This window comes from Scyliorhinus canicula, chromosome 14, assembly GCF_902713615.1.
Source record: "Scyliorhinus canicula chromosome 14, sScyCan1.1, whole genome shotgun sequence".
In the NCBI taxonomy this organism is placed as follows: Eukaryota; Metazoa; Chordata; class Chondrichthyes; order Carcharhiniformes; family Scyliorhinidae; genus Scyliorhinus; species Scyliorhinus canicula.
This window is the reverse complement of record NC_052159.1, coordinates 6,043,827-6,057,231: the sequence shown is the minus strand read 5'-3', so window position 1 is coordinate 6,057,231 and position 13,405 is coordinate 6,043,827. Positions and strand designations below refer to the sequence as shown.

Genomic DNA, 13,405 nt, shown 5'->3' with positions numbered 1-13,405 from the left:
AATCGGTGCCCGGGCCTCGCTATCGCCACCAGGGATGGACCGAGCATGGTGCCCGAATCGGTGCCTGGGCCTCGCTATCGCCACCAGGGATGGACCGAGCATGGTGCCCGAATCGGGCCTGGGCCTCGCTATCGCCACCAGGGATGGACCGAGCATGGTGCCCGAATCGGTGCCTGGGCCTCGCTATCGCCACCAGGGATGGACCGAGCATGGTGCCCGAATCGGGCCTGGGCCTCGCTATCGCCACCAGGGATGGACCGAGCATGGTGCCCGAATGGGGGCGGACCTCGATTTTGGCCAGACGGCCGATTCTGCGCCCGATTGCGGTTTACGGCCTGGCAGAGAATTTCACCCACTGTGCCATAAATCCTGCAGTTCGAGTAGAGTGAACATTACCTTTTGGTAAATAACAAACCAGTTACAGGAGGAGAGACTTACAGGTCCAACATCATCTCATAATCATCCGCATTGTCGTCATCGCTGAAGAAACTGCTGGGACTTTCTCCGGGACTGCTCCGCTCAGCATCAGTGATGTCCTGGTAAGGGAACATTTGTCAAACATTTCAAGCCATGAAACATTGGTAACACCTTGAGCTGACATGTTCCAATCAGGCACAATGTTTTATTAACACACGAGAAGGTCACGGGAGGAAAACGGAAACCATTCAGTCTATCAAGTTCATCTATGCTGGTTCTTAGAAAGAGTTAGCCAATTAATCCCACTCTTTGTCCTCACCCCTTGAAGTATTTCTCCAATTCTCCTGGGAAAGGTATGGGCGGGATTCTCCGACCCCCCGCCGGGTCGGAGAATCGCCGGGGGTCGCCGTGAATCCCGCCCCCGCCGGCCGCCGAGTTCTCCGGCCCGCCAAAGGTCGGCGGGGCGAGAGTCGCGCTTCCCGCCTCGGAGAATGGCGGGGACTGGCACGATTCAATGGGCCCCGGGGCTGCCCGAATTCTCAGGCCCGCGATGGGCCGAAGTCCCGCTGGTTTCTTGCCGGTCCCACCGGCGTGGGTCAGACTAGGTCCCTTACCGGCGGGAGCTGGCGGCGGGGCAGGCTCCGGGGTCCTGGGGGGAGGGGGGGCACGGGGCGAGCTGGCCCCAAGGGGTGACCCCACGGTGGCCTGGCCCGCGATCGGGGCCCACCGATCCGCGGGCAGGCTGTGCCGTGGGGGCACTCTTTTCCTGCGCGTCGACCGTGTCAGCCTTCACGATGGCCGGCGCGTAGGTGACCCCTACCCGCGTATCCACTGGGATGCGCGAACTTGCGCCGGCTGGCAGAGTCCCTTCGACCCAGGCTGGCGCCGGCCGGCGGGGCGCAAATCACTCCAGCGCCGGCCTAGCCCCTGAAGGTGCGGAGGATTCTCTCTCTGCTCAAACCTCTCCATCTCTCTCTCCCCAAACCTCTCCATCTCTCTCTCCCCCAAACCTCTCCATCTCTCTCTCAAAACCTCTCCATCTCTCTCTCTCAAAACCTCTCCATCTCTCTCTCTCAAAACCTCTCCATCTCTCTCTCTCAAAACCTCTCCATCTCTCTCTCTCAAAACCTCTCCATCTCTCTCTCAAAACCTCTCCATCTCTCTCTCAAAACCTCTCCATCTCTCTCTCAAAACCTCTCCATCTCTCTCTCAAAACCTCTCCATCTCTCTCTCCCCAAACCTCTCCAACTCTCTCTCCCCAAACCTCTCCATCTCTCTGTCCCCAAATCTCTCCATCTCTCTCTCCCCAAATCTCTCCATCTCTCTCTCCCCAAACCTCTCCATCTCTCTCTCCCCCAAACCTCTCCATCTCTCTCTCCCCAAACCTCTCCATCTCTCTCTCCCCAAACCTCTCCATCTCTCTCTCCCCAAACCTCTCCATCTCGCTCTCCCCAAATCTCTCCATCTCTCTCTCCCCAAACCTCTCCATCTCTCTCTCCCCAAATCTCTCCATCTCTCTCTCCCCCAAACCTCTCCATCTCTCTCTCCCCAAATCTCTCCATCTCTCTCTCCCCCAAACCACTCCATCTCTCTCTCCCCAAACCTCTCCATCTCTCTCTCCCCAAACCTCTCCATCTCTCTCTCCCCAAACCTCTCCATCTCTCTCTCCCCCAAACCTCTCCATCTCTCTCTCCCCAAATCTCTCCATCTCTCTCTCCCCCAAACCACTCCATCTCTCTCTCCCCAAACCTCTCCATCACTCCCTCCCCAAATCTCTCCATCTCTCTCTCTCTCCCCAACCCTCTCCACCTCTCTTTCCCCTTCTTTCAAACAATGCTTTCTCTCAGCTGTTCACGAGTATCTGCTTCCAGATTTTACAACTCTCCTTTCGGCATTCCTTTGTCGTAAATACTTTGAAGCTTTTACGTAAACTCGGAGATCCAACCACCAATTGCCTCAATTATCACTTCACAGACTTGGTAAGATGTCACAAACCTCAGAATTACTTTGGATATCTCTGATTCTCACTATAATAATAATCTTTATTATCGTCACAAGTAGGCTTACATTAACACTATAATGAAGTTACTGTGAAAATCCCCGAGTCGCCACATTCCGGCGCCCGTTCGGGTACACCAAGGGAGAATTCAGAATGTCCAATTCACCTAACAAGCACGTCTTTCGGGACTCGTGGGAAGAAACCGGAGCACCCGGAGGAAACCCACACAAACATGACGAGAACAGGCAGACTCCGCACAGACCCAAGCCGGGAATCAAACCCGGCACCCTGACGCTGTGAAGCAACAGTGCTAACCATCGTCCTACCGTGCCGCCCATAGCGAACGCCTCATCAGACTTTCAGCTCTTTTTGTAACCTCAAGGGCCCAGTACCCGGTTCCAGTTTCAGTCTCCTCCTTTCCTTGAACTTCCGCTTCCTGGAAACTTCTCTTCCTTCTCTAGTTTCTAGAACAAACTGTCCTTTAGTTTCTGGGACTTGCATTGATGCCCATTACTGCCTCACATAAGTTTCCAAGCAGGGCTTTGAGAGCTGTTTATTCTCTAGCTTCCTCGGCCGACTATTTGTATCCAGTAAAACTAAAACCTCAAAAAAGACTCCCTACCCCAAAGGTGCCCCTGGTTGCAAAGTAACAACACATTCTTTTCCAAGCTCGTCTTTACTTTTCATGCCGTGAACTCTCTCACAGCAGAACTAAACACGCAAACACCTTTAACACGAATCTAACTGGAGTTCACCCTCTCTTACACAGAAACACTAAATTAAACTCAGTTGAATCTACTCCTTATGTCGAACATTCAACAATACCAAAACAGATCACTGAAAAAAACTTCTGCTTCCTCACAGAGTTCACTCCTGTGAAACATTTCTGGCTATTTCACAATGATAAAGGCTCTACACAAATATAATTCCTTCCTCCATTGGGAACAGTCTGTCCTTATCTATTCTGTCCAGATCCCTCATGATTTTGAACACCTCCACCAAATCTCCTCTCAGCCTTCTCCAGGGAAAACAGTCCCAACTTCTCCAATCTAACTTCATAGCTGGCGTTCCTCGCCTCAGGAACCATTCTTGTGCATCTTTCCCGGCCTCTCTCTGATGCCTCCACGCTCTTATGAAAGTGTGGCGCCCAGGACTGAGCACAATACCCCAGCTGAGAGTGGACTAGTGTTTTAAACAACTTCAGCCTAACCTCCTTTTTGTAATCAATGGCATTACCATCGCTGAATCCCCCACAATCGACATCCTGGGGGTTACCATTGATCAGAAACTGAACTGGACCAGCCGTATAAATACTGTGGCTGCCAGAGCAGGTCAGAGTTGGGAATCCTGCGGAGAGTAACTCACCTCCTGATCACTCCAAAGTCTGTCCACCATCTACAAGGCACAAGTCAGGAGTGCGATGGAATACTCTCCACTTGCCTGGATGAGTGCGGCTCCAACAACACTCAAGAAGCCCAACACCATCCAGGACAAAGCAGCCCCGCTTGATTGCTCCCCTTCCCCAAACATTCACTCCCTCCCCCACCGACGCACAGTGGCAGCCGTGTGTACCATCTACAAGATGCACTGCAGTAACTCACCAAGGCTGCTAAGGCAATGTCTTCCAAACCCACAACCACTACCATCTAGAAGGACAGGAGCAGCAGATACCTGGGAACCCCACCACCTGGAGGTTCCCCTCCAAGTCACTCACCATCCTGAGTTGGAAATATACCAGTTGTTCCTTCACTGTCAAAATCCTGGATCTCCCTCCCTAACAGCAGAGTGGGTGCACCTACACTTCGGGGATTGTAGCGGTTCAAGAAGGCAGTTCGCCAGCACCTTCTGAAGGGCAATTTAGGCCTGGGCAATAAATGCTGATCTAGCCAGCGACGCCCACATCCTGAAAATGAATTTCTAAACAGCCTCTTTGTCAATGTTTACAATACAAACAGCCGACAGAAGCTGAAATATCTCCTCAGCTTTGAGTGTGAAGCATGCCTTCACAGTCAAATAGCTGGTCAACGTTTCTGACCGGGGTCGGAGCACAGAAGCGCATCCGCAAAACAGAATTGCTCCCCCCCCCCCCCCATCACAAACGAGGGATAGTTGTAAAAGCCGCCTCACCGAGCACGGGGTGCGACAAATGCTGTCCTTGTCGGCCATTTCCACTGGGAAGAGGAGTTGGTTGTCCAGGTGAGTCTCACATCCCGGGTGTTCCGCGTAGGCGGAGCCTGTCACAACAGAAGGAAAACCTTGGGTTAAACAATTGTTCAGTCACAAGAGAGCATCGAACGTGGGAGACACAGCGGCTGGTTTACACACAGGGCTGCTCTGAGGTATAGTCAGGTAACCTGGGGTTTTTCTTTTCAGCAATGTGGGTTGACGGATGGATATTAGGCTGGGATATGTGTGTGGAGTCTGCACGTTCTCCCCGTGTCTCGCGTGGGTTTCCTCCGGGTGCTCCGGTTTCCTCCCACAGTCCAAAGACGTGCAGGTTAGGCGGACTGACCATGATAAATTGCCCTTAGTGTCTAAAAAGGTTGGGTGGGGTTACTGGGTTACGGGGATAGGATGAAGGTGTGGGCTTACGTGGGGTGCTCTTTCCAAGAGCCGGTGCAGACTCGATGGGCCGAATGGCCTACTTCTGCACTGTAAATTCTATGATATCGAGGAGGATTCCATTGACCTTCTTCAAAATGCCGCATGCAAGACCTTTTACCTGTACTTGCACCTGGTTTAATATCTCAGTGCAGTCAAGCGATGGACGTCAGCCAGAGACATCATGCTGAATTCACTGGAGTGCGGCAAGAAGCCAAAACCCACAAGGTCAGCAGCCGAGAGGCCTGGCCACCTGGCCACGGCTGACGTTGTGAATCTAATCCAACGTACAAGGCAGGTTCACTTCCCCTTTCGCAGCCATCCCCTTTTTCTAGAATAAAGGAAATGAACGTGCACTTTGCATGACCTCAGAAGACCCCAAAGCCTTTCACAGCCAATGAAGTGCGAGTCACTGCTTTAACAAAATAAGCCCGCAGCCAATTTACAAACAGCAAGTCCCCACAAACCACTGTCGAGTGCATCAAAGCTGATGATCTGCTCCCCATCATGTTGCTGTTTATGGGAGCTTGCTGTGCAGAAATTGGCAGTCATGTTTCCTACTTCATCACAGCGATGATTCATTCACCCCGTGAAGAGCTTGGAAGAGATTCTGAGAGAATGAAAGGCGCTACAGAAATGCAGCAGTCGCTCTTTTTTTTTAAATGTACATTATCACAAATATGTATCAAAACAGGTTACAACAAATAAACACCCCGGGAAACATACTTCCCAACAATCAACTGTACAGTCTGTTCAGAATTTTCCCCTTTTTCACCCCCCCCGGCTGCTGCGAACAACAGCCCCTCAAACACAGTCACAAACAACCCCCACCTTTCGCAGCAACCACTCTCACACTCACGGAGGGTGCTTCACTGCCCCGAGATTTCTCACAAAGATCAAATCACACCTCGGCTTCCCTATTCACTCGGATCGGGCAGTCCTGAGAAAGGAAAACACCAATGGAGGGACCTCCCTGTTTATTCCCTTATTTCCCCTTGCTTTCATTTTACCGTTATCATTTGTGACCCATGGGTGATTACCGGACGAGTTTCTTTCAGTCAAGCAACACAGAGAATGAGGAATTCAGAAGTTGCGGGGGGAGAACACTTTGCTCGCCTCTGCTCGTTTGACCAGGAACTTCAGACATTTCGGCACCAGAGGGAGAGAGAGAGAGAGAGACAGGGTGCGACTCAAGTTTGATTGATTGAAAGGGGGCAGAGAGTCTGAGACGGGCAAAGAGGGACAACACGGGGGGAAGGGGAGGGGGGGAAACCCCCGCCCAAACTCATCCACCAAAAAAAAAGAAACCCCCCTCGTATCAACCAGGGAGGATAGCAAGTGGGGTGGGAGGAGGACACGCCGGCCTAGACGGCAGCAATCTGTAAATAAAGTAGTGTAAGACGTTACACTGTACAACAAATAAACGCTAACGTCAATGTACATACTGTTGAAAATGCCAATAAAAATATATTTTTTAAAAAGTTTGATTGAATTGGCCAAAGGGCCGTACTCTGCCCAGTAACAGATGGTGGTTGGATCCTATCCCAGTGGCTGTTTCTCAGAGACTTGAGGGAGCAGTTGAGGCCTCGACACAGAAAGACCAGGATCTGCCTTCTCTCCCTCCCCAGAAAGGTTGAGAGTGCTGCATTCCTGAAACTCCAGAGGCCTGATTGAATCTACAACGCAAGCCTCCAACTGAAGGCAATAAGGTGCTGGTAACACCCATTTGAAACAAAGATTATTTTTCTCTTTTATTCAAGTTTTTTTCAAACCCCCTCTGTGTTTGTCTGTTTTCTGTGTGTGTATAGTAGGTGGGGAGGGGGGGGGGGGGGGGGGGGGGGGGGGGTTAAAGTGGGGAGTTAGGAATTAACTAATGATTAACCAGTTGTAGTTTGCTGCATATTTCATTGTAGTTCTCGTTATAAATAAACAATAATTGTGTTAACACTTACAAACCTGGTGACTGTCATTATTGGTTAATTCACTTGCGTTGTGACTCTGGGCCGCGTGGGGCTGGAATTGACCGCGCGCTGGCCCGGGGGGATGTAACACTACGCGTGCATCATCACTTCCTCGGGGGCCCCAATCTACAACAGCCGCTGAACTCAGCACATCACCGCTCTGGGGAGTGGGGACGATCCAGCTCAAAATGAATAACGTGGTGAGAATCAATCTCAGTCATTTACTATAGCGCAGACGCCAGGCTGGAAAATGACCCTGGAATAGAAGAGACATTTCTGGCAATGTCTCCTAATTGTTTTTGCATATTAATGGGAGACAATCTCCGCCTCCTCTCAAATCCCCCAAAACTGGAGGGACCTCACTCAATAATCAAGGCAGCCTATCGAACTTTAGCAACCTCAATCATATCACTGGAGCGAAGAAGGCAGAGAGGTGACTTGATAGAGGTGCACAAGACGATGAGAGGCATGGATAGCCAGAGACTTTTCCCCAGGGCGGAAAGGGCTCTCACGAGGGGACATAATTTTAAGGTGATTGGAGGAAGGTATAGGGGAGATGTCAGAGGTAGGTTCTTTACACAGAGAGTGGTGGGTGTGTGGAATGCACTGCCAGCAGAGGTGGTGGAGTCAGAGTCATTAGGGACATTTAAGCGACTCTTGGACAGGCACATGGACAGCAATAAATTGAAGGGTGTAGGTTAGGCTGATCTTAGATTAGGATAAATGGTCGGCACAACACTGTGGGCCGAAGGGCCTGTGCTGTACTTGTCGTGTGAGGTACACTGGTATAACACTGGCTGCAACTGGATGCAGCTTAGGTCAAAAAGATACTCGAGACCTTGAAGTTAGTTCAATCAGGTTTATTGAACTAATAGCACAGTTAGCACAGTTCTCTGTGAGTTCGACTAACTTAAGTGTGGTTACTCTGTCTGACTGAACCAGACTAGCTCTTAGCCACGTGCTGGAGGTGTGAGATTGTAACAACACCCTTGACTGACTCTCTGGATGTTCATCAGTGGAAAGAGGCGGAGTGTGAGCGCCTCGTGTCTTTTATAGTCAGATCCCACCCCTGAGTGTCCTGCCTGCTAATTGGTCACGTCCTGTTCTCTGGATCCATTAGCTGCTTGTCTATGCCTGCTTGTATATCATTATGTGTGTGTTTGCATATCATGACAGTACTGTTCTATGTTCTATATCGCAGCTTCAAAAAGGAAGGTCCTTAAGACTGGCAAGTTTGTGATTAACAAATATGTTTAGTAATGGGGGAGGGGGAGGTGTTAGGCGGTCAATTCCTTTTCTAATTTTACCCCTTACAGTTTCTTCATTGGCTGGTCAGCTGATACCCAGTTGATCACATTCTAACCTCCAAGTTACGATGTCCTTGGTTCGAATTCTGCTCCAGAAAGTCCAATACAAAATGTAGACTGAGGGAGTGCAGTAGAGAAACCATTGGCGGGATTCTCCCCTACCCGGCGGGGCGGGGGGTCCCGGCGTAGCGGAGTGGCGCCAACCACTCCGGCGTCGGGCCTCCCCAAAGGTGCGGAATTCACATTGAGGGGCTAGGCCCGCGCCGGAGCGGTTGGCACCACACCGACTGGCGGCAAAACCGGCTCCAGCGGCCTTTGACGTCCGCCGCCGGGGCTGGCCAAAGGGCCTTCGCCGGTTCGCGCATGCGTCGGTGCGTCAGCTGCTGCTGACGTCACCACCGGCGCATGCGCGTTGGGGGATTCTCTTCCACCTCCGCCATGGTGGAGGCTGTGGCGGCGGCGGAAGAAAAAGAGTGCCCCCACGGCACAGGCCCGCCCGCCGATCGGTGGGCCCCGATCGTGGGCCTGGCCACCGTGGGGGCACCCCCCCGGGGTCCGATCGGCCCGCGCCCCCCTAAGGACCCCAGGGGTCCGCTCGCGCCGCCGATCTCGCCGCCACCAAAGGTGGTTCAAACCACGGCGGCGGGAGAGGCCTCCCAGCGGTGGGACTTCGGGCCATCGCGGGCCGGAGAATCGCCGCAGGGGGTTCGCCGATCAGCAGGTGGTGTTTCCCGCCCCCGCCAATTCCCGGGTGGCGGAGAATGTCTGCCACGGCGGGGGCGGGATTTTCGGCGGCCCCGGGCGATTCTCCGACCCTGCGGGGGATCGGTGAATTCCGCACCATGTTTCAGACGAGGAGCTGGATTCTCTGTATTTGGGACAACTCCCCACGCCGTCGTAAAAACTGTGGCCCCACACGCCAGAAAAACTGGTGGGAAATGGCCACATATTCATAGCCCTGCAAGGGGCTAGCAGGGACCAATCGGGAAGCTCGCAGCTTTAGCTGCAGATATGGGCCCCCGCATTTCCGGGTCAGAGGCCACGCATGCGCAGGGCGGTGGCCTCCAGCGGCCGTTCCGTGCTCCATGGTGGACTCAGTCCGCGGAGCTGGACCTCCCAAATAGAGCCCCTGATCGGCCACGCGCCTGACCCAGACCGCACGCCACAAAATACCCCGTGCCCGTATGAGCCCCCCGCCCTCCAATTGGCCTGCCCCCAACCATGGTGGCCACGGACTGAGTCTGCAGCCGCCACGCGTGTATCCTGAACGGCTGGGAACATGTTAGATCCACGCCGTCAGGAATTCGGCCAGTCGGGGGCAGAGAATAGCGGGGCCGGAGTCTGGCAATGGCTGCAGGTGGGGGATACGCAACGCGGCGTACTCGGGGTGGGGGGGTGGGAGAATCGTGGAACCAGCGCCAGTCCCAATTTCGCCGTCGGGGTGCAGAGAATCCAGCCCGTGGAGTTCAACCGGGACCCTCGCAGGCAGTTGTAAAATAGCCACACAGTTAATTCAAAAAAAGCACAGGGGAGTTTGTCTTGACTTCCTTATCGATATTTATTCCCCCAACCGGCTGCAGTAAAAATCGGGCTCTCCGGTCACTGCCACGTTGCTGTGTGTGGGATCTTGCTGTGCACAACTTGGCTGCTGCGTTTCCGACTTTACAACAGTGATTACATTTCCCACTGCTAATGTCTGTATGTATCTGCGGATGTTCAAAAAGCACGTCATTGGCTGTGAAGAATTTGAGGATTCAATTCCAGAAAAAAGAGCTGGGGCTGGTTTCTCCGTAATTTCTGCCCCCCCCCCCCTCGGCGTTGAAACCCTGCAGGGGGCAAGCAGGGACCCGATGTAGATCTCCCAGCTTTTGCTGCAGATACGGCCCCCACACCTCCGGGTCGGAGGCCAGCACGTGCACGGCGGCAGCCTCCAGCGGCCGCTCCGTGCTCCATGGCAGACTCGACCGCGGAGCTAGACCCGAAAAATAAACCCCAACCCCCCCCCCCCCCCGATCAGCCCCCCGCCCGGCCCTGTCCGCCTGCACAAACATTTCCCGGCCGCCTGTCAGGCCCCGCCTGCCCTCCGATCAGTCCGCCCCCGACCAGGACTGAGTCCGCAGCCGCCACGCGGCAGAGCCGGCCTCCAGCAATGGCCCCAGGCAGGTCCCAGGCGGCTTTTCGGGGCTCTCTGAATCAAGGAACCGATTCCTTACGGGAAATTGGATACTCTGCCCCCGCGCCGGTCCCGATTACGGCGTCGGAGGGCAGAGAATCCAGCCCCTGAATGCCAGAGGTGAGGTGAGAGTGACTGATCTTGACATCAGGGCAGCATTTGACCAAATATGGTATCAAGGAGCCTTAGTTAAACTGGAGTCAGTGGGAATCAGGGGGGAAACCCTCCGCTGGTTGTAGTCATACTAGTACAAAAGAAAATTGTTGTGGTTGCTGGAGGTTAATCATCTCAGTCCCGGGACATCACTGCAGGAGTTCCTCAGAGTCTTAGGCCCAACCATCTTCAACTGCTTCATCAATGACCTCCCTTCCATTGTAAGGTCAGAAGTGGGGATATTAGCAGATGACTGCACAATGTTCAGCACCTTGGGCTCACAAGTGGCAAGTAGCATTCCCTTCACACGCCGAAGTGCCAGGCAATGACCATGTCCAACAGGAGAGAATCTAACCATTGTCCTTTGACATTCAACGGCATTACTATCACTGAAACCTCCACTATCAACATCCTGGGCGCTACCATTGACCAGAAACTGAACTGGACCCAGCCATATAAATACTGCGGCTACAGGAGGAGGTCAGAGGCGGGGAATCCTGCGGGGAGTAAGTCACCTCCTGACCCCCCCAAAGCCTGTCCACCATCTACAAGGCACAAGTCAGGAGTGTGATGGAATACTCTCCAGTTGCCTGGATGAGTGCAGCTCCAACAACACTCAGGAAGCTCAACATCATCCAGGACAAAGCAGCCCCGCTTGATTGCTCCCCCTTCCTCCATCTCAAACATTCACTCCCTCCAACACTGACACTCCGTAGCAGCCGTGAGTACCACCTACAGGATGCATGACAGCAATGCATCAAGGTTCCTTCAACACCACTTTCCAAAGCCACAGCTGCTACCAGCTAAAGTCAGCAAGTAAAGGTAAAGTCATCACAGTCCAGATGGCCATCAGCTGCATTCCCTTTGAGGGGGGAGAGCTGACTGGTGGTGGTTTAACCTGAGGGTCACCACACCTCAGGCGAAGGGCAAGGTTGAAGAGGCGGGGTCTTCATGAATAACCTCAGCCGGTACGGGAATTGAACCCTCGCTGCTGGCCTCGCTCTGCATCACAAACCAGCCGCCCAGCCCGCCGGCCCCCACTGCTGACACCTTAACTGTTTTCAAGGAAGTTGATGAATGGCTGCCATCTCCGGGCAAACCCCTCCACAGACCCTCTCACCGTGAACTTTATCTTTACCAGCCTGAGAAACTCCGCCAGGTCGCTCACCCACACCCCCCCCCGGTTCGACGTTCCCGAGTCCCGCCATTCCAATAAGATCCTTCTCCGGGCGACCAGGGAGGCAAAGGCCAAGACGTCGGCCTCTCTCGCCCCCTGGGCTCCCAGGTCTCCTGACACACCGAAGATCGCCTCTGGACTCGGGACCACCTTCACCTTCAGGACCTCTGATATAACATCGGCAAACCCCTGCCAGAGTCGCCCAAGCATCGGACAAGCCCAAAACATGTGGACATGATTGACAGGCCCTCCCGCGCACCACCCACACCTGTCCCCCACCCCTGCTCATCCTGGCCATAGTCAGGTGTGCCCTGTGGACCACCTTGAACTAGATAAGGCTAAGCCTAGCAGATAAGAAGGATGCGTTCATCCTCCTCGAAGCCTCTTCCCACAGCCCAGCCTCCACCGCCCTCCCCAACTCTTTCACCCGCTTACGCCTCACTACCCCAATCGGGGCTCGCTCCCAATCGATCAACTCCTTTTGAATTTCTGACTCTCTGCCTGACCTATCCCTGTTTGTGACACCATTTTGTCCTGTAGCCCCTGGGGCGGCAGGTGAGGAAAGGACGGTACGTGCCACCGCTACCGGGCTTGCGGAGAACCTGGCCCGCGAGAATGGTAGAGGCGCCGTCAACAGTGCCCCCAAACTCAAGACCTTACACATCCGCTCCCACACCGACCCCTCCCCCACTACCCATTTCCGAGCCATGGTTATGTTCGCCACCCAGTAATAATTCATCGAGTTCGGAAGCGCCACCCTGCCCCCCCCCCCCCCCCCCCCCCCCCCCCATCCCCCTCGACCCCGCCCAAACAAATCCCGATATCAGTGCAGTCACCCTCCTAAAAAACGCCCTTGGAATGAAGATTGGGACATTCTGGAACACAAATAAGAACCTCGGGAGAACCGTCATCTTCACCGGTTGCACCCGTCCCGCCAACGACAGCACATCCCCCCCCCTTCTAAAATCCTCCTGCCCCTTACCATCTTGAAGGACAAGGACAAGGATAGATGGGAAGGCCATCACCTGGAGGTTCCCCTCCAAGCCAGACACATCAGGAGCAGGAGTAGGCCAATCAGCGACCAGCTCCACCATTTAGTAATGCTGGTGTGATAGTAACCTCAAATCTGCATCCTGCCTCCCCCCCTATCACCCTCTCGCTTACCAACAATATATCCACCTTAGCCTTAAAAATAATCAAAGATTCTGCTTCCAGCACCTGTCCAAAGACACTCGACCCCCTGAAAGAAAACATTTCTCCTCACCTCTGTTTTAAACGGGCGACTTATTTTTTAAACAGCGACCCCCTAGTTCTATATTTTCCCACAAGAGGAAACCGCCTCTCATCATCCACACTGTCAATACCCATCAGGGTATTCGATCAAGTCGCCTCTGACCCTTTCAAACTCCAGTGGATACAAGCCCAGCTAGTCCAACCTTTCCTCATAAGGCAACCCGCCCATTCCAGGTGTTAGTCCGGTAAACCTTCTCTGAACTGTTTCCAATGCATTTACAACCTTCATTAAATAAGGTGCATGATCCAACAGCCACGCTGTGCCAGCTGATCCAACAGCCACGCTGTGCCAGCTGATCCAACAGCCACGCTGTGCCAGCTGAT

At 53.6% G+C, this 13,405-nt stretch overlaps 1 protein-coding gene across 4 annotated transcripts in view; it reads right to left on the bottom strand.

Annotated features, from left to right (window-relative positions):
* LOC119977259 (arf-GAP with Rho-GAP domain, ANK repeat and PH domain-containing protein 1) overlaps positions 1–13,405 on the bottom strand; it is a 259,394-nt gene that overhangs the window by 142,259 nt on the left and 103,730 nt on the right. For all 4 annotated transcript variants that reach the window (XM_038817991.1, XM_038817990.1, XM_038817993.1 and 1 more), the window contains 2 exons: positions 4,544–4,650; positions 439–536 (listed from right to left, as the gene is read on the bottom strand). In XM_038817991.1, the coding sequence (XP_038673919.1) occupies positions 439–536; positions 4,544–4,650 (205 nt within the window). The remainder of the gene's footprint in view (positions 1–438; positions 537–4,543; positions 4,651–13,405) is intronic.